This window comes from Leptodactylus fuscus, chromosome 4 (assembly GCF_031893055.1).
Source record: "Leptodactylus fuscus isolate aLepFus1 chromosome 4, aLepFus1.hap2, whole genome shotgun sequence".
In the NCBI taxonomy this organism is placed as follows: Eukaryota; Metazoa; Chordata; class Amphibia; order Anura; family Leptodactylidae; genus Leptodactylus; species Leptodactylus fuscus.
Window position 1 is genome coordinate 223,986,815 of NC_134268.1, and position 24,072 is coordinate 224,010,886.

The following is a 24,072-nucleotide window of genomic DNA, read 5'->3' on the forward strand; positions in this document are numbered from 1 at the left end:
ATGTCGGTGATGACGTTGGCCAGTGATGTTGGTGTTATGGTCGCTCGTGATGTCTGTGAGGATGTTGGCCAGTGATGTCGGTGATGATGTTGGGCTGTGATGTTGGTGTTATGGTCGCCCGTGATGTCGGTGATGATGTTGGGCTGTGATGTTGGTGTTATGGTCGCTCGTGATGTCGGTGATGATGTTGGCCAGTGATGTTGGTAGTATGGTCGCTCGTGATGTCGGTGATGATGTTGGCCAGTGATGTTGGTGAGAATGCAGGCCAGTGATGTCGGTGATGATGTTGGCCAGTGATGTTGGTGTTATGGTCGCTCGTGATGTCGGTGATGATGTTGGGCAGTGATGTTGGTAGTATGGTCACTCGTGATGTCGGTGATGAGGTTGGGCTGTGATGTTGGTGTTATGGTCGCCCGTGATGTCGGTGATGATGTTGGGCAGTGATGTTGGTGTTATGGTCGCTCGTGATGTCGGTGATGATGTTGGCCAGTGATGTTGGTGTTATGGTCACTCGTGATGTCGGTGATGACATTGGCCAGTGATGTTGGTGTTATGGTCGCTCATGATGTCAGTGATGATGTTGGCCAGTGATGTTGGTGTTATGGTCACTCGTGATGTCGGTGATGATGTTGGCCAGTGATGTTGGTGTTATGGTCGCTCGTGATGTCGGTGATGACATTGGTCAGTGATGTTGGTGTTATGGTCGCTCGTGATATCGGTGATGATGTTGGGCAGTGATGTTAGTAGTATGGTCGCTCATGATGTCGGTGATGATGTTGGCCAGTGATGTCGGTGATGAGGTTGGCCAGTGATGTCGGTGATGAGGTTGACCAGTGATGTCAGTGATGATGTTGGTCAGTGATGTTGGTGTTATGGTCGCTCGTGATGTCTGTGAGGATGTTGGCCAGTGATGTCGGTGAGGATGTTGGGCAGTGTTGTTGGTGTTATGGTCGCTCGTGATGTCGGTGATGATGTTGGCCAGTGATGTTGGTGTTATGGTCGCTCGTGATGTCGGTGATGATGTTGGCCAGTGATGTTGGTAGTATGGTCGCTCGTGATGTCGGTGATGATGTTGGCCAGTGATGTTGGTGAGAATGCAGGCCAGTGATGTCGGTGATGATGTTGGCCAGTGATGTTGGTAGTATGGTCGCTCGTGATGTCGGTGATGATGTTGGCCAGTGATGTTGGTGAGAATGCAGGCCAGTGATGTCGGTGATGATGTTGGCCAGTGATGTTGGTAGTATGGTCGCTCGTGATGTTGGTGAGAATGCAGGCCAGTGATGTCGGTGATGATGTTGGCCAGTGATGTTGGTAGTATGGTCGCTCGTGATGTCGGTGATGATGTTGGCCAGTGATGTTGGTGAGAATGCAGGCCAGTGATGTCGGTGATGATGTTGGCCAGTGATGTTGGTGAGAATGCAGGCCAGTGATGTCGGTGATGACATTGGCCAGTGATGTTGGTGTTATGGTCGCCCGTGATGTCGGTGATGATGTTGGCCAGTGATGTCGGTGTTATGGTCGCTCGTGATGTCGGTGATGATGTTGGCCAATGATGTTGGTGTTATGGTCGCTCGTGATGTCGGTGATGATGTTGGCCAGTGATGTCGGTGTTATGGTCGCTCGTGATGTCGGTGATGATGTTGGCCAGTGATGTCGGTGTTATGGTCGCTCGTGATGTCGGTGATGATGTTGGCCAATGATGTTGGTAGTATGGTCGCTCGTGATGTCGGTGATGTTGGACAGTGATGTTGGTAGTATGGTCGGTGATGATGTTGGCCAGTGATGTTGGTGAGAATGCAGGCCAGTGATGTCGGTGATGATGTTGGACAGTGATGTTGGTGAGAATGCAGGCCAGTGATGTCGGTGATGATGTTGGACAGTGATGTTGGTGTTATGGTCGCTTGTGATGTCGGTGATGTTGGACAGTGATGTTGGTAGTATGGTCGGTGATGATGTTGGCCAGTGATGTTGGCAGTATGCAGTCATGCAGTATGAAGAACCTATAAGCATCTGTGACTGCTTTATCTCCAAGGTCCATATCTGTAGATTCTCCATCATTGTCTGTCTTGTATTTGCAGAGAAGCCGGCAGTCATATCCAAACCCCTGGAAGATAAAACTTCCATTGCTGGAGAAGACATTGTGCTAAAATGTGAACTGTCCAAGGAGGACACAAATGTCAAGTGGTCCAAGGATGGAAAAGTGTTAAAGAGAAGTCAGAAGTATGAAATCTGCCAGGAGGGGACAGAAACCTGGATCATCATTCATGAAGCTTCATCCAAAGACTCTGGAGAATACATCTGTGAGACTTCTATCTCTAAAACCAAAGCTTCTGTGCAGATTGCAGGTAGGCAGCGACGAAGGGGCGGTGGGGAACAAAATCCTTCCTAGAGACATCATGTCAGCCGCTACAAGACACGGAGACAGTATGTACCTGGCCATCCTGTGTCCTGTGCGGGGGGCAGGTGGACATCAGGCTTCATTTTCTATCATCCAAGGTCTCTAGAGGATCCTGGGATATTACCATATATATATCTATAGCCTAAGATCAACCTCAGATCATTGGCAGTACGAGGAGGATTTGACCCCTGCCCATATTTATTTCCGCAGAGAAACCCAATCGATTCACTAAGGAGATCTCAGATGTGAAGGCCGAGGAGGGAGAAGCCGCCATCTTTACCTGTGAGACTGAGCGGAGCCCCTCCAGCGTGAAGTGGAGAAAAAGTATCACTGAGCTCAAGACATCGAAGAAGTACGAGATCAGCCAGAAGGCGAATGTCCTGAGCCTGACCGTGACCGACCTGGAGAAGAGCGACACTGACACTTATATATGTGATATCGGAGACGCCCAAAGCAAGGCCTCGCTCACCGTCACAGGTACTGCTGATACTCCAATACTACTCCGATACACTACTGATACTCTGCAGATATACCGCTGATACACTACTGATACTCTGCAGATATACCACCGATACACTACTGATACTCTGCAGATACACTGCTGATACACTACTGATACTCTGCAGATATACCACCGATACACTACTGATACTCTGCAGATACACTGCCAATACACTACTGATACTCTGCAGATACACTGCCAATACACTACTGATACTCTGCAGTTACACTACTGATACTCTGCAGATACACTGCCAATACACTACTGATACTCTGCAGTTACACTACTGATACTCTGCAGATATACCGCTGATACACTACTGATACTCTGCAGATACACTGCCAATACACTACTGATACTCTGTAGATATACCACCGATACACTACTGATACTCTGCAGATACACTGCCAATACACTACTGATACTCTGCAGTTACACTACTGATACTCTGCAGATACACTGCCAATACACTACTGATACTCTGCAGTTACACTACTGATACTCTGCAGATATACCGCCAATACACTACTGATACTCTGCAGATACACTACTGATACTTTGCAGATATACCGCTGATACACTACTGATACTCTGCAGATATACCACTGATACACTACTGATACTCTGCAGATACACTGCTGATACACTACTGATACTCTGCAGATATACCGCCGATACACTACTGATACTCTGCAATTACACTACTGATACTCTGCAGATATACCGCCAATACACTACTGATACTCTGCAGATACACTACTGATACTCTGCAGATATACCACCGATACACTACTGATACTCTGCAGATATACCGCCGATACACTACTGATACTCTGCAGATACACTGCTGATACACTACTGATACTCTGCAAATACATTACTGATACACTACTGATACTCTGCAGATACACTGCTGATACACTACTGATACTCTGCAGATACACTACTGATGCTCTGCAGATACATTACTGATACTCTGCAGATACACTTCTGATACACTACTGATACTCTGCAGATACACTACTGATACTCTGCAGATACACTACTGATACTCTGCAAATACACTGCTGATACACTACTGATACTCTGCAGATACACTACTGATGCTCTGCAGATACACTACTGATACTCTGCAGATACACTGCTGATACACTACTGATACTCTGCAGATACACTGCAGATACACTACTGATACTCTGCAGATACACTACTGATACTCTGCAGATACACTGCCAAGACACTACTGATACTCTGCAGATACACCACCGATACACTACTGACACACTGCTGATACACTACTGATACTCTGCAGATACACTACTGATACTCTGCAGATACACCACCGATACACTACTGATACTCTGCAGATACACTACTGATACTCTGCAGATACACTGCTGATACACTACTGATACTCTGCAGATACACTACTGATGCTCTGCAGATACATTACTGATACTCTGCAGATACACTTCTGATACACTACTGATACTCTGCAGATACACTACTGATACTCTGCAGATACACTACTGATACTCTGCAGATACACTACTGATGCTCTGCAGATACACTACTGATACTCTGCAGATACACTGCTGATACACTACTGATACTCTGCAGATACACTGCTGATACACTACTGATACACTGCAGATACACTACTGATACTCTGCAGATACACTACTGATACTCTGCAGATACACTGCCAAGACACTACTGATACTCTGCAGATACACCACCGATACACTACTGACACACTGCTGATACACTACTGATACTCTGCAGATACACTACTGATACTCTGCAGATACACCACCGATACACTACTGATACTCTGCAGATACACTACTGATACTCTGCAAATACACTGCTGATACACTACTGATGCTCTGCAGATACACTACTGATACTCTGCAGATACACTGCCAAGACACTACTGATACTCTGCAGATACACTGCCAAGACACTACTGATAACTCTGCAGATATACCGCCGATACACTACTGATACTCTGCAGATACACTGCCGATACATTACTGATACCCTGTAGATACACCACCGATACACTACTGATACTCTGCAGATACACTGCCAAGACACTACTGATAACTCTGCAGATACACTGCCAAGACACTACTGATACTCTCCAGATACACTGCCGATACATTACTGATACCCTGTAGATACACCACCGATACACTACTTATACTCTGCAGATACCCTGCAGATACACTACTGATACTCTGCAGATACACTACTGATACTCTGCAGATACACTACTGATACTCTGCAGATACACTGCCAAGACACTACTGATAACACTGCAGATATACCGCCGATACACTACTGATACTCTGCAGATACACTGCCGATACATTACTGATACCCTGTAGATACACCACCAATACACTACTGATACTCTGCAGATACACTGCCAAGACACTACTGATAACTCTGCAGATACACTACTGATACTCTGCAGATACACTGCTGATACACTACTGATACTCTGCAGATATACCGCCGATACACTACTGATACTCTGCAGATACACTGCCAAGACACTACTGATAACTCTGCAGATACACTGCCAAGACACTACTGATACTCTGCAGATACACTGCCGATACATTACTGATACCCTGTAGATACACCGCCGATACACTACTGATACTCTGCAGATACACTACTGATACTCTGCAGATACACTGCCAAGACACTACTGATAACTCTGCAGATATACCGCCGATACACTACTGATACTCTGCAGATACACTGCCGATACATTACTGATACCCTGTAGATACACCACCGATACACTACTGATACTCTGCAGATACACTACTGATACTCTGCAGATACACTACTGATACTCTGCAGATACACTACTGATACTCTGCAGATACACTGCCAAGACACTACTGATAACTCTGCAGATACACTGCCGATACATTACTGATACCCTGTAGATACACCACCGATACACTACTGATACTCTGCAGATACACTACTGATACTCTGCAGATACACTACTGATACTCTGCAGATACACTACTGATACTCTGCAGATACACTGCCAAGACACTACTGATACTCTGCAGATACACTGCCGATACATTACTGATACCCTGTAGATACACCGCCGATACACTACTGATACTCTGCAGATACACTACTGATACCCTGCAGATACTCCGCCGAGACATTATTGATGCAATGTTGGTTTTTACATAATTTTTGTGATCATTTGTGAGTATTACATTGTGCAAGTTGAGAACACCTAATAATACAGTAGAAGGAGCGCCTAATGGAATATATCATCCCTACCCCTGTACATTTCGGGCCATCAGTAGTCTATATTAGGGGGCTCCATCTTTTATGGGCTGTCAGTGAAGCCCCAGTATATGGAGCTCCGCCATCTGCCTGGATCTCGGAGGAGCGACTCAGTGTCTAACACTGTATTAGAGGACTTCATACACCAGGTAGATATTTCGGTAGGTGCCGCCTGGATCTCTGCGGCTGCCCATTGGTTGCTGGGTTAATATTGCTGTAACGCTGGTGGCAGGTTATATAGGCGATGTTCTCCATAGTCCAGTCCACACACCGAGACTTGTCCTCTCCTACACATAACACTGCTGTACGATTCTCCATAGACTCCATCTCAATGTCCAGGTTCTGTCGTTCTGTGGAGATGTTGTGTAACCACATGGACTTTGTCCACCACTGACGTGTCCCCTCACCACCACAATGACTGCACCATCTTCTGTGTTAGCTTGTCCTTGTCCATAGAGCTTACTGCTTACTGTTGTCAGTGCCTCGATGTCCTATGGAGCCATATATCTCATCTATCCTGAGTAATCTCAAAGATGGAGCGCCCTGAAGAACGGCTAAGTGGCCACCAAGTCACTCGCTTCATCCTGATGGACCTTGGTTTCTCAAGTGTCTTTGTTCATTCTAGGACACAAGGTTCTTATAGTAGAAGACCTGGAAGATGCTGAAGTTTTTGAAGGAGAATCCGTCATGTTTAGGTGTCGGATCTCTCCGGCACATTACCAGAATGTACAATGGTTCCTGGATAAAACCCCGCTGCATACAAATGACATCAATGAGATACGAGCCCTGGCGGGGGGCTACCATACTCTGTCTCTCCAGAAGTTGGGTGTCAAGGATTCTGGGATGGTCACATTCGAAGCTGGGAACCAGAAAACCTCTGTAAAACTGGTAGTAAAAGGTAATAACCTGTCAATGCTGCTATAGATTATAGATCGTAGAGGAGAGTTGCCAAATGGACAATTCCCAAAAGGAAAACTACCAACACTAGAGATCCGGCCCCATCCTGACCTTAGTGGTCCATCCACCAGCGTAGACGAGCTCCTACTCCACTCATACCATTACCTAGTACTATATTATCTTACATTGTGTTGCTTTTTTGCCTATTTAGACACATTGATATATATTTGTACTTCCATACATGGCCATAGCCTTTGGGATAGCAATGTAGAATGTTCTAGAAAGCGGCAAGACGTTCTCTCCATCTGTCATCTCGTGTTATTCTAGAAAAGCCTTCGGTCACCAGCTTGGAGGTGTCTCTTGGGGATAGCGCCACCCTTCACTGTAAAACCTCCAAACCAAACCAGCCAGTCACCTGGTACAAAGACGGAAAGGTCCTTAGAAGTTTCTCCAAGTATCAGATAACTAGATCTGGGTGTGACAACACGCTGGTCATCTGTGACACCACCAACCAAGACTGTGGCACATACGTCTGTGACTATGGAGCAGGGAAAGCTAGCACGGTCCTTGACGTGAAGGGTAAGAGCGCCCCCCGAAGAAGGGTTTTCATTAAAACTTCCACTAATCCAAGACCTCTGTGGGAACTCAGCAGATATTTGCAACGTAATGGTAGATAGGGCTGAGGTTTATGGCCGCTACAATAGACCTTCACGAGCCAAGGCTGGTTTGTACAACCACTCCGGAGCTGCGGAAAGACCAAAATCATAAGACGTAGCTGATCTTCAGCCTTCGGTGATGACTCCTCATCCAACCATTGACTTACGGTGACTGAGACAAGAACACCACGCAAGAATTAGAGGACCTCATCCTTCATGACTTTCACTAAATGAAATAAAATAAAAAATTTTAATGTTTTTGGAAACTCCATGGAATATGTAGAAGATAGAGCCTCGGAATTTGCCGCTTCCATGTTGCATTCTCTGTTAAGTTCTTACACAATTCTTCTATAACACGATACGTTGTGGAGATCCGCATTGCTCTACTAATCCCTGTGAACATAACCATCATATAATAACCCCCATCAATCCTGTCCTCACCTCCACGCTTCATGTATGTCCGTATGAGATGTCGTGTGTTTCAGATTTCAGCAGGTGACTTCCTAGCTTACAATGTGACAGGGTTTTTGTAGACTGTTTAACACAGATGAATAATACCGAATAAACATGAAGGCCTCCCATTGTCCAGACCAGTGACCGCTTAGTCCTCTATTAGTTGTCTTGGGTTGTTCATGGCGAGTCCGACCATGGGCTTAGACTACACATTTAGGTTGCCAGACTTCCGACTCGCTCCCTCTGTCTTCTTCCAGACTGCTCTGTGCCTCTAGAACCCTGTGTCCCCTTCCAGACTGCTCTGTCCCTCTAGAACCCTTTGTCCCCTTCCAGATTGCTCTGTCCCTCTAGAACCCTGTGTCCCCTTCCAGACTGCTCTGTCCCTCTAGAACCCTTTGTCCCCTTCCAGATTGCTCTGTCCCTCTAGAACCCTGTGTCCCCTTCCAGATTGCTCTGTCCCTCTAAAACTTTGTGTCCCCTTTCCAGACTGCTCTGTCCCTCTAGAACTCTGTGTCCCCTTCCAGATTGCTCTGTCCCTCTTGAACCCTGTGTACCCTTCCAGACTGTTCTGTCCCTCTAGAACCCTGTGTCCCCTTCCAGACTGCTCTGTCCCTCTAGAACCCCCGTGTCCCCTTCCAGACTGTTCTGTCCCTCTAGAACCCCGTGTCCACTTCCAGACTGATCTGTCCCTCTAGAACCCTGTGTCTCCTTCCAGACTGTTCTGTCCCTCTAGAACTCTGTGTCCCCTTCCAGACTGCTCTGTCCCTCTAGAACCCTGTGTCCCCTTTCAGACTGCTCTGTCCCTCTAGAACCATGTGTCCCAGACTGATCTGTCCCTCTAGAACCCTGTGTCTCCTTCCAGACTGTTCTGTCCCTCTAGAACTCTGTGTCCCCTTCCAGACTGCTCTGTCCCTCTAGAACCCTGTGTCCACTTCCAGACTGCTCTGTCCCTCTAGAACCCTGTGTCCCCTTTCAGACTGCTCTGTCCCTCTAGAACCATGTGTCCCAGACTGATCTGTCCCTCTAGAACCCTGTGTCTCCTTCCAGACTGTTCTGTCCCTCTAGAACTCTGTGTCCCCTTCCAGACTGCTCTGTCCCTCTAGAACCCTGTGTCCACTTCCAGACTGCTCTGTCCCTCTAGAACCCTGTGTCCCCTTTCAGACTGCTCTGTCCCTCTAGAACCATGTGTCCCAGACTGATCTGTCCCTCTAGAACCCTGTGTCTCCTTCCAGACTGCGCTGTCTCTCTAGAACCCTGTGTCGTGTCCCCTTCCAGATTGCTCTGTCCCTCTAGAACCTTGTGTTCCCTTTCCAGACTGCTCTGTCCCTCTAGAACCCTGTGTCCCCTTCCAGACTGCTCCGTCCCTCTAGAACCCTGTGTCCCCTTTCAGACTGCTCTGTCCCTCTAGAACCATGTGTCCCAGACTGATCTGTCCCTCTAGAACCCTGTGTCTCCTTCCAGACTGCTCTGTCTCTCTAGAACCCTGTGTCGTGTCCCCTTCCAGACTGCTCTGTCCCTCTAGAACCCCGTATCTCCTTCAAGACTACTCTGTCCCTCTAGAACCCCATATCTCCTTCAAGACTACTCTGTCCCTCTAGAACCCCGTATCTCCTTCAAGACTGCTCTGTCCCTCTAGAACATTGCGTTCCCTTTCCAGACTGCTCTGTCCCTCTAGAACTCTGTGTCCCCGTCCAGACTGCTCTGTCCCTCTCCAGACCTCCTGGGTCCACTTCAGATTTCTTTGTCCCTTTCCAGACCCCTCTCTTTCCTCCAGGTGTCCCTGTCCTCTTGTAGACTCCTTTGCCTCCTACAGACTCCCCTATCACTTGCTATCCAGACTCCTCAGCCGCCTCCAGACTCTTCTGTCCCCACTAGACCCCACTGTCCTCTAGACTCCCTCTTCTCCTCCATTCCCCTTGGTCCCCTTCTTTGTATGAGTTATCTTTCGGTAGAGCTGACATACCTGATGCTTTTTTCCCCCATCTTTTGCCATTAAGGGACTTTTTGGGAGTCCCTCATATACTTTATGTTTCTGTATGTGGCTGGTTTAGGTCCTGGCGCCTTGTAGAAGATGAGATGTCATCAATGTATATTTCCTAGCAGTAATTATATACCGCCATACAAGGCCGGTCGTGTCCTTACTAGTCCTATTATCAGTATGTCCTACCTACCTGGAGTTGATTTTGTGCCTGATCTTCTCATGGTTACAAGAACTGACTTTAGAAACCATACAATATGAATTACAAGCGCTCGGTATTTCCTCGTCCAGCCTGACCCCATGAGCTATGACCCCATGAGCTATGACCCCATGAGCTATGACCCCATGAGCTATGACCCCATGAGCTATGACCCCATGAGCTATGATCCCATGAGCTATGACCCCATGAACTATGACCCCATGAGCTCTGACTCCATGAGCTATGACTCCATGACCTATGACCCCATGAGCTATGATCCCATGAGCTGTGACCCCATGAGCTGTGACCCCATGAGCTATAACCCCATGAGCTCTGACCCCATGAGCTATGACCCCATGAGCTATGACCCCATGAGCTATGACCCCATGAGCTATGACCCCATGAGCTATGACTCCATGAGCTATGTCCCCATGAGCTCTGACCCCATGAGCTCTGACCCCATGAGCTCTGACCCCATGAACTATGACCCCATGAGCTATGACCTCATGAACTATGTCCCCATGAGCTATGACCCCATGAGCTCTGACCCCATGAGCTGTGACCCCATGAGCTATGTCCCCATGAGCTATGACCCCATGAACTATGACCCCATGATCTATAACCCCATGAGCTATGACCCCATGAGCTCTGACCTTGCTTCCTACAGTAATAAGAACATCTTTATACTTTGCATTTCCTAGCTGTGCAGGCTTTCTTCAGACGTGAGCTGCAGAGCGCCGAGGCCGAGGAAGGAGCGACGGCAACACTGTCCTGTGAAGTCTCCGACGAAAGGGCAACCGTCCAGTGGAAGAAGGACGGCCAGCTCCTGAAGTCCGGCAAGAAGTATGAGATGAAGATGAAGGATCGCCGGGTGGAGCTGCTGGTCCATGATGTGGTGAAAGAAGATGCTGGAACCTACATGTGCCAAACCGGGGAAAGGACGTCTTCTGCCACCATCACTGTCAAGGGTAAATTCACTCGGCAATGTCTCGACTTCTTGTCACCCTTCGTCCTCCCAACTCTATGTGCAGACTATTATTCGAGGACATCTAAATAATAGGTTGTAGCCACATCGACCTTCTAACCATAATCTTGGCCTTTCTTCTCAGCCGTCCAGGTCCTATTCAAAAAAGGTCTCCGTAATGAGAAAGCCAAGGAGGGCAGCGCAGTGAAGCTACACGGCGAGCTCAGCAAGCCCGCTGCCCCCGTGACGTGGACGAGAGACGAAGACGTGTTACAGAGTAGTGACAAGTACCAAATCCAGCAGCAAGGCACCATGGTGGAACTGGTCATTCTCAACGCAAAACCGGAGGACTCTGGTGACTACACGTGTGACACCGGAGACCAGAAGAGCACGTCTCATGTGACCATCACTGGTAGGAAACCTGTTCATTATTCCTAAGCTCTTGGCTTGTAGTTTACATATGGCTACGGGTGGAGGATCCGCCATTGGGGGCAGGGACTGTCATTTGGGTTCTTGTGGATTTCATGGTGAGTATTGGGTTCTTCTTTTTGTAGCTCTTCCAGTTCGCTTTAAACAAGATCTGAAGGACGCTCATGTGGAAGAAGGATCCTCCGTCACGCTTTCCTGCGAGGTCACGAAGGCCGATGCCCATGTCATATGGAAGAAAGGCGTCACCATCCTTCAAGCCAATGACAAGTATGAATTCAGGCAGAAGGAAACCATCGTGGAACTGGTCGTCCACAATGTGCAATCGGAGGATTCTGGGACCTACACCTGTGATACTGGAGACCAACAGACCTCAGCCCGGGTCAAAGTGCAAGGTTATTATCTATTATCATCATAAATGTATGTCTTGGTTGGTTGAGGGTCCTGTAGGATGTGATTACAGATAAGTGCAGTCACATGAGCTAGGCAGCAGCGGCCATTGCACATGAAATATGTGAAATAGATACCAAGACTCGAGTGTCCGCCGTCCTCCATACTTGATGTATTTTTTCTCTCCAGAACTTCCAGCCCACTTCACCCAGGAGCTGACCCAGCAGGAGGCCAGTGAAGGGGCCGCCATCTCCCTGCGCTGTGAACTCAACAAGCCGGACGCCCCCATAGAATGGAGGAAGGAGAACAAGACCATTAAACAGAGCAAAAAGTACAAGATCCGTCAGGAGGGGCTGACTGCAGAGCTGACCATACGTGACCTGGCCCCGGAGGATGGAGGAGACTACACCTGTGTATGTGGAGACCAGCAGACCACCGGCTCCGTCACAGTCACTGGTAATGTCACCCCGGCCGGGGGCTGAGAATATCCCACTTTTATCTAGTTTCAGGGAATACGATGACGATCACAACAATCTCCATTACAGGAAAATTATAGATAAATTTAGGGTTGCTTTCTCCTTGTAAGACCCTCCATCACTATACAGATCAGGTCCTTAAATAACAGAGGGTGTAATCCACCACATCTTCAAGTCGTGTGAATTGGCGATCAGTGACCCCCTGACCGTGCCAGCGGGTGTGCCATCTGCTCTTCTCTGCCCCATAGACTGGTTGGGTGCAGGGAGTGTGCACATTACTAGATCTTACTGATGTCTTCTTTAAGAGGGTCCGAGCGATTGTCTGGAGCTCTTTACACATACAAGAAGGCAGTGTGCTATGACATGGGCGCAGTGTGTTACGACATGAGTGCAGTGTGCTATGACATGAGTGCAGTGTGCTATGACATGGATGCAGTGTGTTGGGCGCAGTGTGTGATGGCATGGATGCAGTGTGTGATGGCATGGGTGCAGTGTGTTATGACATGGGTGCAGTGTGCTATGACATGAGTGCAGTGTGCTATGACATGGAGGCAGTGTGTTGGGCGCAGTGTGCTACGACATGGGCGCAGTGTGTTATGACATGGGCACAGTGTGTTATGACATGGGTGCAGTGTGTTGGGCGCAGTGTGCTATGACATGGTTGCAGTGTGCTATGACATGGGTGCAGTGTGTTGGGCGCAGTGTGCTATGACATGAGTGCAGTGTGTTGGGCGCAGTGTGTGATGACATGGGCGCAGTGTGTTATGACATGGGCGCAGTGTGTTACGAGATGGGTGCAGTGTGCTATGACATGGATGCAGTGTGTTGGGCGCAGTGTGTGATGACATGGGCGCAGTGTGTGATGACATGGGTGCAGTGTGTTATGACATGGGTGCAGTGTGTGATGACATGGGTGCAGTGTATTATGACATGGGTGCAGTGTGTGATGACATGGGTGCAGTGTGTGATGACATGGGTGCAGTGTGCTATGACATGGGTGCAGTTTGTGAGGACATGGGTGCAGTGTGTTATGACATGGGTGCAGTGTGCTATGACATGGGTGCAGTGTGCTATGACATGGGTGCAGTGTGCTATGACATGGGTGCAGTGTGTGATGACATGGGCGCAGTGTGTGATGACATGGGCGCAGTGTGTGATGACATGGGCGCAGTGTGCTATGACATGGGTGCAGTGTGCTATGACATGGGTGCAGTGTGCTATGACATGGGTGCAGTGTGTTATGACATGGGTGCAGTGTGCTATGACATGGGTGCAGTGTGCTATGACATGAGTGCAGTGTGTTATGACATGGGTGCAGTGTGCTATGACATGGGTGCAGTGTGTTATGACATGGGTGCAGTGTGCTATGACATGGGTGCAGTGTGTTATGACATGGGTGCAGTGTGTTATGACATGGGTGCAGTGTGCTATGACATGGGTGCAGTGTGTTATGACATGGGTGCAGTGTGTGATGACATGGGTGCAGTGTATTATGACATGGGTGCAGTGTGTGATGACATGGGTGCAGTGTGTGATGACATGGGTGCAGTGTGCTATGACATGGGTGCAGTGTGCTATGACATGGGTGCAGTGTGTTATGACATGGGTGCAGTGTGTGATGACATGGGTGCAGTGTGTGATGACATGGGTGCAGTGTGCTATGACATGGGTGCAGTTTGTGAGGACATGGGTGCAGTGTGTTATGACATGGGTGCAGTGTGCTATGACATGGGTGCAGTGTGCTATGACATGGGTGCAGTGTGCTATGACATGGGTGCAGTGTGTGATGACATGGGTGCAGTGTGTGATGACATGGGTGCAGTGTGCTATGACATGGGTGCAGTTTGTGAGGACATGGGTGCAGTGTGTTATGACATGGGTGCAGTGTGCTATGACATGGGTGCAGTGTGCTATGACATGGGTGCAGTTTGTGAGGACATGGGTGCAGTGTGTTATGACATGGGTGCAGTGTGCTATGACATGGGTGCAGTGTGCTATGACATGGGTGCAGTGTGCTATGACATGGGTGCAGTGTGTGATGACATGGGTGCAGTGTGTGATGACATGGGTGCAGTGTGCTATGACATGGGTGCAGTTTGTGAGGACATGGGTGCAGTGTGTTATGACATGGGTGCAGTGTGCTATGACATGGGTGCAGTGTGCTATGACATGGGTGCAGTTTGTGAGGACATGGGTGCAGTGTGTTATGACATGGGTGCAGTGTGTTATGACATGGGTGCAGTGTGTTATGACATGGGTGCAGTGTGCTATGACATGGGTGCAGTGTGCTATGACATGGGTGCAGTGTGCTATGACATGGGTGCAGTGTGTGATGACATGGGCGCAGTGTGTGATGACATGGGTGCAGTGTGTGATGACATGGGCGCAGTGTGTGATGACATGGGCGCAGTGTGTGATGACATGGGCGCAGTGTGCTATGACATGGGTGCAGTGTGCTATGACATGGGTGCAGTGTGCTATGACATGGGTGCAGTGTGTTATGACATGGGTGCAGTGTGCTATGACATGGGTGCAGTGTGCTATGACATGGGTGCAGTGTGTTATGACATGGGTGCAGTGTGCTATGACATGGGTGCAGTGTGTTATGACATGGGTGCAGTGTGCTATGACATGGGTGCAGTGTGTTATGACATGGGTGCAGTGTGTTATGACATGGGTGCAGTGTGCTATGACATGGGTGCAGTGTGTGATGACATGGGTGCAGTGTGTGATGACATGGGTGCAGTGTGCTATGACATGGGTGCAGTTTGTGAGGACATGGGTGCAGTGTGTTATGACATGGGTGCAGTGTGCTATGACATGGGTGCAGTGTGCTATGACATGGGTGCAGTGTGCTATGACATGGGTGCAGTGTGTGATGACATGGGTGCAGTGTGTGATGACATGGGTGCAGTGTGCTATGACATGGGTGCAGTTTGTGAGGACATGGGTGCAGTGTGTTATGACATGGGTGCAGTGTGCTATGACATGGGTGCAGTGTGCTATGACATGGGTGCAGTTTGTGAGGACATGGGTGCAGTGTGTTATGACATGGGTGCAGTGTGCTATGACATGGGTGCAGTGTGCTATGACATGGGTGCAGTGTGCTATGACATGGGTGCAGTGTGTGATGACATGGGTGCAGTGTGTGATGACATGGGTGCAGTGTGCTATGACATGGGTGCAGTTTGTGAGGACATGGGTGCAGTGTGTTATGACATGGGTGCAGTGTGCTATGACATGGGTGCAGTGTGCTATGACATGGGTGCAGTTTGTGAGGACATGGGTGCAGTGTGTTATGACATGGGTGCAGTGTGCTATGACATGGGTGCAGTGTGCTATGACATGGGTGCAGTGTGCTATGACATGGGTGCAGTGTGTGATGACATGGGCGCAGTGTGTGATGACATGGGTGCAGTGTGTGATGACATGGGCGCAGTGTGTGATGACATGGGCGCAGTGTGTGATGACATGGGCGCAGTGTGCTATGACATGGGTGCAGTGTGCTATGACATGGGTGCAGTGTGCTATGACATGGGTGCAGTGTGTTATGACATGGGTGCAGTGTGCTATGACATGGGTGCAGTGTGCTATGACATGGGTGCAGTGTGTTATGACATGGGTGCAGTGTGCTATGACATGGGTGCAGTGTGTTATGACATGGGTGCAGTGTGCTATGACATGGGTGCAGTGTGCTATGACATGGGTGCAGTGTGTTATGACATGGGTGCAGTGTGCTATGACATGGGTGCAGTGTGTTATGACATGGGTGCAGTGTGTGATGACATGGGTGCAGTGTGTGATGACATGGGTGCAGTGTGCTATGACATGGGTGCAGTTTGTGAGGACATGGGTGCAGTGTGTTATGACATGGGTGCAGTGTGCTATGACATGGGTGCAGTGTGCTATGACATGGGTGCAGTGTGCTATGACATGGGTGCAGTGTGTGATGACATGGGTGCAGTGTGTGATGACATGGGTGCAGTGTGCTATGACATGGGTGCAGTTTGTGAGGACATGGGTGCAGTGTGTTATGACATGGGTGCAGTGTGCTATGACATGGGTGCAGTGTGCTATGACATGGGTGCAGTTTGTGAGGACATGGGTGCAGTGTGTTATGACATGGGTGCAGTGTGCTATGACATGGGTGCAGTGTGCTATGACATGGGTGCAGTGTGCTATGACATGGGTGCAGTGTGTGATGACATGGGTGCAGTGTGTGATGACATGGGTGCAGTGTGCTATGACATGGGTGCAGTTTGTGAGGACATGGGTGCAGTGTGTTATGACATGGGTGCAGTGTGCTATGACATGGGTGCAGTGTGCTATGACATGGGTGCAGTTTGTGAGGACATGGGTGCAGTGTGTTATGACATGGGTGCAGTGTGTTATGACATGGGTGCAGTGTGTTATGACATGGGTGCAGTGTGCTATGACATGGGTGCAGTGTGCTATGACATGGGTGCAGTGTGCTATGACATGGGTGCAGTGTGTGATGACATGGGCGCAGTGTGTGATGACATGGGTGCAGTGTGTGATGACATGGGCGCAGTGTGTGATGACATGGGCGCAGTGTGTGATGACATGGGCGCAGTGTGCTATGACATGGGTGCAGTGTGCTATGACATGGGTGCAGTGTGCTATGACATGGGTGCAGTGTGTTATGACATGGGTGCAGTGTGCTATGACATGGGTGCAGTGTGCTATGACATGGGTGCAGTGTGTTATGACATGGGTGCAGTGTGCTATGACATGGGTGCAGTGTGTTATGACATGGGTGCAGTGTGCTATGACATGGGTGCAGTGTGTTATGACATGGGTGCAGTGTGTTATGACATGGGTGCAGTGTGCTATGACATGGGTGCAGTGTGTGATGACATGGGTGCAGTGTGTGATGACATGGGTGCAGTGTGCTATGACATGGGTGCAGTTTGTGAGGACATGGGTGCAGTGTGTTATGACATGGGTGCAGTGTGCTATGACATGGGTGCAGTGTGCTATGACATGGGTGCAGTGTGCTATGACATGGGTGCAGTGTGTGATGACATGGGTGCAGTGTGTGATGACATGGGTGCAGTGTGCTATGACATGGGTGCAGTTTGTGAGGACATGGGTGCAGTGTGTTATGACATGGGTGCAGTGTGCTATGACATGGGTGCAGTGTGCTATGACATGGGTGCAGTTTGTGAGGACATGGGTGCAGTGTGTTATGACATGGGTGCAGTGTGCTATGACATGGGTGCAGTGTGCTATGACATGGGTGCAGTGTGCTATGACATGGGTGCAGTGTGTGATGACATGGGTGCAGTGTGTGATGACATGGGTGCAGTGTGCTATGACATGGGTGCAGTTTGTGAGGACATGGGTGCAGTGTGTTATGACATGGGTGCAGTGTGCTATGACATGGGTGCAGTGTGCTATGACATGGGTGCAGTTTGTGAGGACATGGGTGCAGTGTGTTATGACATGGGTGCAGTGTGCTATGACATGGGTGCAGTGTGCTATGACATGGGTGCAGTGTGCTATGACATGGGTGCAGTGTGTGATGACATGGGCGCAGTGTGTGATGACATGGGTGCAGTGTGTGATGACATGGGCGCAGTGTGTGATGACATGGGCGCAGTGTGTGATGACATGGGCGCAGTGTGCTATGACATGGGTGCAGTGTGCTATGACATGGGTGCAGTGTGCTATGACATGGGTGCAGTGTGTTATGACATGGGTGCAGTGTGCTATGACATGGGTGCAGTGTGCTATGACATGGGTGCAGTGTGTTATGACATGGGTGCAGTGTGCTATGACATGGGTGCAGTGTGTTATGACATGGGTGCAGTGTGCTATGACATGGGTGCAGTGTGTTATGACATGGGTGCAGTGTGTTATGACATGGGTGCAGTGTGCTATGACATGGGGGCGCTGTGGTCTTCAGATGACTGGGAGTTAGTGTTACCAGAACAATGTAGTAACTTGCTGCTGCTATATATTACACACACTGTCCCCTGGGCTCCTGTAATATCGTCTTCATGGGCCGCAGGTTACTTACGTTCCGTGTTCCTAGTTTCGGAGTTTGACCCTTTGGCGACACTCTGTACTTTCTTCTTCTGACTTGAGTTGGCGTCTCATAATGTTCTAGAACTCCTTAATGATCCTTATGGGATTGCTAATAATCTCCAGTGTGGATCCTCTGGGGGTGCAGGAGCTCTGCAGGACGTGCAGGACATGATGGGCCCAGGAGATGGTGGCGTCCTCTGTTATACCCACCGGTGCCATCTTGCAGGATGCTCATGGCATGGTCTTTCTTATAAGACTCCTTTGTGCCTCTTTTAGCGTTACCACCACTTTTTAAAGAAGAATTAAAGAATGGAAAGGCGACTGAAGGAGACCAGGCAGCGCTCCGCTGTGAGCTCACCAAACCGGACGCCCCCATAGAGTGGAGAAAAGGCGACCAGGCCCTTAAAGATGGGGACAAATACACAATGAAGCAGGAAGGGTTAACCGCAGAACTGATCATCAAAAACGTAGACGCCAATGACTCCGGCCATTACACCTGCGTGTGCGGAGAGCAGAAGACCACGGCCGCCCTGACCATCAATGGTAACACATGGAGATCACTAGGGCTGCAGCTGTTTGGTGTGGGGGATGGGTTGACATTTAGGGACTTCTTTAATATTTAAGGGGTTACACACTCTTTATGAATTCACCATCTCCATTTGGGTTGGGGGGCCCTGTTGGTAATTTCAGTAGCAGCGCCCGCCGCTCCTCATGGGTAAGTTGCTTTCTTCCGACCTCACATGATCCATACATAGTGACCTCTTCTGTTTCTCTGCCTTTCTTATGGATAAGCTCTTCCGATAGTCTTCAAGGAAAAACTGGCTAATGCTGAGGTGGTGGAAGGAGACGATATCACTCTCCGCTGCGAGCTCTCCAGACCGGTCACCTCCGTGGTGTGGAAGAAAGGACTCGTCACATTGAAGCCGAGTGACAAGCACACTCCGACGCTGGAGGGATCCGTTGCAAGGTTGACCATTCACAGCCTTGACTTGAAAGACGGCGGAAGCTACAGCTGTGTCTACGAGGAGCAAGAGACCTCGGCAAACATCAAAGTCAATGGTAATCTGCCCCCAGCCTCCAGTGCTCCCTCTTGTGGGGTGGGATAATATTACAGCCGGTGTCCGGTAAGATCCATATTTCATGTCTTGTTTCATATGAATCCTCAGAACGTCCCATTCTCTTCAAACATGAGCTGACTAATGAAGAGGGGACGGAGGGGCAAAGCGTGACTCTGAGCTGTGAATTTACCAACCCCCCGCCCCATGTGGAATGGAGAAGAGGGCAGAAAGTGATCCGACCAGGACAGAAGTATGAAATGAGGCAGGACCGAGCGACGGCCCGGCTTATCATACGAGACCTAGAGCCAAAGGACGCCGGAGATTACACATGTGTGTGTGGGGAACAGCGCTCCACCGCCATCCTGGCTGTCAACGGTAACGCAGCCTCCATACTCTTCTCTTTAGTTTAATATCAACTCTTACTTCGGGCGCAGGGTTCTTCTTATACATCTTGATGGCTCCTTATCTTATATGGTCACGACCGGCCGACCTCATAAAGGAACCTGGAAACAAAGGGAACGTGATCACTACATTAGGTTGTAAGGATGGAGGTTGGGAGTAGGAGGACATGTTAGGGTTGGAGTTAAGGTTGATGCTCAGGTTTCATGTTAGGGTCGAGGTTGACACTAGGATTTTGTGTTGGGGTTAGAATTCAAGGTCGGGGTTGGACATTGAGCTTTGGGTTGTGGATTGTCACCTAGAATTATCCAATGTGCAATATTTAATGACACCCATAACGTTCTGAAGGTTTACTACCCTGACTGCATAGATAGGGGTTATTAGGGTTCGGGGTGACTGCAGTTATTAGGGTTCGGGGTGACTGCAGTTATTAGGGTATTTGGGACTAATAGGGTTAATAGGTCATGGTGATATGGCTGAAATCTTTTGTAAGTGATATTATCAGATGGCAGATTTACTCACGGACCACGTCCCACCTCACGTTCTTCAGCTCTTCCGGTTCATTTCAAGCACAGCCTGAAAGATGAGGACACAATGGAGGGAGAGCGGCTGGTCCTTCACTGCGAACTCAGCAAACCTGGAGTAGGAGTAGTGTGGAAAAAAGGAGGTACATTCCTTCAAGAGTCCGAAAAATACGTCGTGAGACAGGAGGGCTCCATGGCGGAGCTCATCATCACCGACCTCTCCGAGGAGGACGCTGGAGTCTACAGCTGTGTGCATGGAGACCAAGAAACCTCCGCAACCGTAAACGTCACAGGTAAAAAATCCTGCGCCAAACTAATAAATGGCGGTATGTGCCAAGATCTCTCATTAGATTGTTTATCCTGTAGGACTATGACTTGACTTTCTCTTCCACCATTGTATCTGGAGGCTCCGTCTCTCCAATGTTCATAGAGTGGTGGCCATGAATGTTCTCCAGCCCTCGCACACATGGAGGACTTCAGACCATCATTCTCCTGATTTGTGGGGTCCCAGTGGCCCCCAGTACTTGGTCATAATACCCAGACTCTTCCTTCTTAATATGGATCCAGTTTCCAGCGATTCCATTTCCTTGATTTCTCTTTAATCGTTCTTATTCCTTCCCCATTGTGTCAGCTTTACCACCAAGATTTAAGAGAGAACTCCGGAGCCAGGAATGCACGGAGGGGCGCTCGACTGTCCTAAACTGTGAACTGACCAAGGCCAATGCCCAACTGGAGTGGAGGAAAGGAGACCAAGTGCTCCAAGCTGGCAACAAGTACAAGATGAGCCAGGACGGCTGTACTGCCGAGCTGGAGATTTGTAATGTAGACCTCCAAGATGGCGGCCATTACATGTGCGTGTGTGGAGATAAGAAGACGTCGGCGACACTTGTAGTGAATGGTAAAGTCTATAGTCGCTCTCGTACCTTGTTTCTATCTCTGCACTCAGGTTGCTCTCACTTATGTTATCTTCATGTTTGTCAGCTTTACCGCCAGAATTTAAGGAAGAACTAAAAAATCAAGAGGCCACAGAAGGCGACTCGGTGACTCTGCGCTGTCAGCTGTCTAAGCCCGATGCCTCTCTGGAATGGAGAAAAGGACACAAAATTATTAAGTCCAGTGACAAGTACAAAGTCAGCCAGGAAGGACTGGTGGCTGAACTGGTTGTCCGTAATGTGGACCAACAAGATACTGGGAGATATATCTGTGTGTGTGGAGATAATCAGACAGCGGCCACATTGACCGTAAAGGGTAATAGTCCTGTAGACTTCCATAACAACACCAGTAACCGTCCACCTTCACCTTCTATAACAGATCGTCTCCTTCCCGTCCACCTTCACCTTCTATAACAGATCTTCTCCTTCCCGTCCGTCTTCACCTTCTATAACAGATCGTCTCCTTCCCGTCCGTCTTCACCTTCTATAACAGATCTTCTCCTTCCCGTCCGTCTTCACCTTCTATAACAGGTCATCTCCTTCCCGTCCGTCTTCACCTTCTATAACAGATCATCTCCTTCCCGTCCGTCTTCACCTTCTATAACAGATCATCTCCTTCCCGTCCGTCTTCACCTTCTATAACAGATCGTCTCCTTCCCGGCCACCTTCACCTTCTATAACAGATCATCTCCTTCCCGTCCGTCTTCACCTTCTATAACAGATCGTCTCCTTCCCGTCCGTCTTCACCTTCTATAACAGATCGTCTCCTTCCCGTCCGTCTTCACCTTCTATAACAGATCGTCTCCTTCCCGTCCGTCTTCACCTTCTATAACAGATCATCTCCTTCCCGGCCACCTTCACCTTCTATAACAGATCATCTCCTTCCCGTCCGTCTTCACCTTCTATAACAGATCATCTCCTTCCCGTCCGTCTTCACCTTCTATAACAGATCGTCTCCTTCCCGTCCGTCTTCACCTTCTATAACAGATCGTCTCCTTCCCGTCCGTCTTCACCTTCTATAACAGATCATTTCCTTCCCGTCCGTCTTCACCTTCTATAACAGATCATCTCCTTCCCGTCCGTCTTCACCTTCTATAACAGATCATCTCCTTCCCGTCCGTCTTCACCTTCTATAACAGATCATTTCCTTCCCGTCCGTCTTCACCTTCTATAACAGATCATCTCCTTCCCGTCCGTCTTCACCTTCTATAACAGATCATCTCACCTTCTCCTTCTCTCTTCACCCTTACCATATGTCTCATGTTAACCTCTAATCCTCCGCCATCACCGATCTCTTCTCCATCACAGTTCTGGCTACTTTGCTCTTCTCTAAGTTTCACCATTGTTTTCTCTTTGCCAGCTCTTCCACCACAATTTAAAGATGGATTGGAGAACACAGAAGGTGTAGAAGGAGAATCAGTAACCTTGCGCTGCACCTTGACCAAGCCAAAGGCTTCCCTGGAATGGAAGAAAGGGCAGAAGACTCTGAAACCGAGCAACAAGTATAAATACGTCCAGGACGGTCAAGTGGCCGAGGTGGTTATTCACTGCCTGGACCTGGATGATGTCGGGGAATACTCGTGTGTCTGCGGAGACCAAAAAACATCAGCCTCAGTGGCCGTAAAGGGTAAATCTCCATCAGATTTTGCTCTTCTAACCATTTCCATCATTGTCCCTGCTGTAACTCCTCTGCAGGATCATCTAAGCCATCTTCATCTTTATCTCTCTGTCACCTTCTGTACGTCTCTTCTTTGTGCATCCATCTTTCATTGCTCTCGTTGTGTCGTCCATCTTGTAGACAAGTCACCTTGTATCGATTGGACATCAGATAGAGAATTAATCCTAGTATCTGTCACAGCCACCATCAGCTTTGATGACGACGAGGTCTCACCAAAGAGAAAGGGATAAGTGTACAAGGCGTGCGCACGCCATAGCGATACAGCCATAGACTCAGTGCAGAGCATGGGTACGTCAAAGGGCCCAAGTCCAAGGTGTCGATTCCAGGAACAGCCATCTTCCATGGCAAGAGCATCCTTGAACAGTGTGTATTGTGCCCAGTAAAGCAGATAATACCATTACACTAGATGTCCAGCAGGGATTTGGTCCCTGGAATCTGCACACAGTTGTGGACGCAGCCATTATTTTATATCCCTTATAGATTGCCAGTGGGTCCAGGTCCCGACACTTGGGGCAGACAGCTGAAACCTTGTCTGGCCAGACACCTAGGTCCTTGGGACGTAATACATGGATGTCTCCAATCCCCCAGAGTAGGAGCTGATCTTTGTTCTGGTTCATAGATGGAGGTCTTAGACAGGAGATTAGGAGAACCTCTGATATCCAGATACTCTAATGGTAGTCACGTGAGCCTTTACCAGCCCTACTCGTAAAGTCTTCTCAAGTATCAGAAGATTATTGTCCGCCTGACTCTCGGCACTG

The 24,072-nt window shown here is 48.9% G+C and overlaps 1 protein-coding gene across 1 annotated transcript in view; it reads left to right on the forward strand.

The window, feature by feature from the left end:
* The window catches only part of OBSCN (obscurin, cytoskeletal calmodulin and titin-interacting RhoGEF), a gene marked incomplete at its 3' end in the record, with an annotated part of 243,727 nt that overhangs the window by 94,752 nt on the left and 124,903 nt on the right, over nt 1-24,072 (forward strand). Inside the window, exons 31-43 of the mRNA XM_075272031.1 lie at nt 2,079-2,345; nt 2,609-2,875; nt 11,118-11,384; nt 11,526-11,792; nt 11,935-12,201; nt 12,386-12,652; nt 19,000-19,266; nt 19,516-19,782; nt 19,890-20,156; nt 20,731-20,997; nt 21,336-21,602; nt 21,686-21,952; nt 22,997-23,263. Coding sequence (XP_075128132.1) covers nt 2,079-2,345; nt 2,609-2,875; nt 11,118-11,384; nt 11,526-11,792; nt 11,935-12,201; nt 12,386-12,652; nt 19,000-19,266; nt 19,516-19,782; nt 19,890-20,156; nt 20,731-20,997; nt 21,336-21,602; nt 21,686-21,952; nt 22,997-23,263 — 3,471 coding nt within the window. The remainder of the gene's footprint in view (nt 1-2,078; nt 2,346-2,608; nt 2,876-11,117; nt 11,385-11,525; nt 11,793-11,934; nt 12,202-12,385; nt 12,653-18,999; nt 19,267-19,515; nt 19,783-19,889; nt 20,157-20,730; nt 20,998-21,335; nt 21,603-21,685; nt 21,953-22,996; nt 23,264-24,072) is intronic.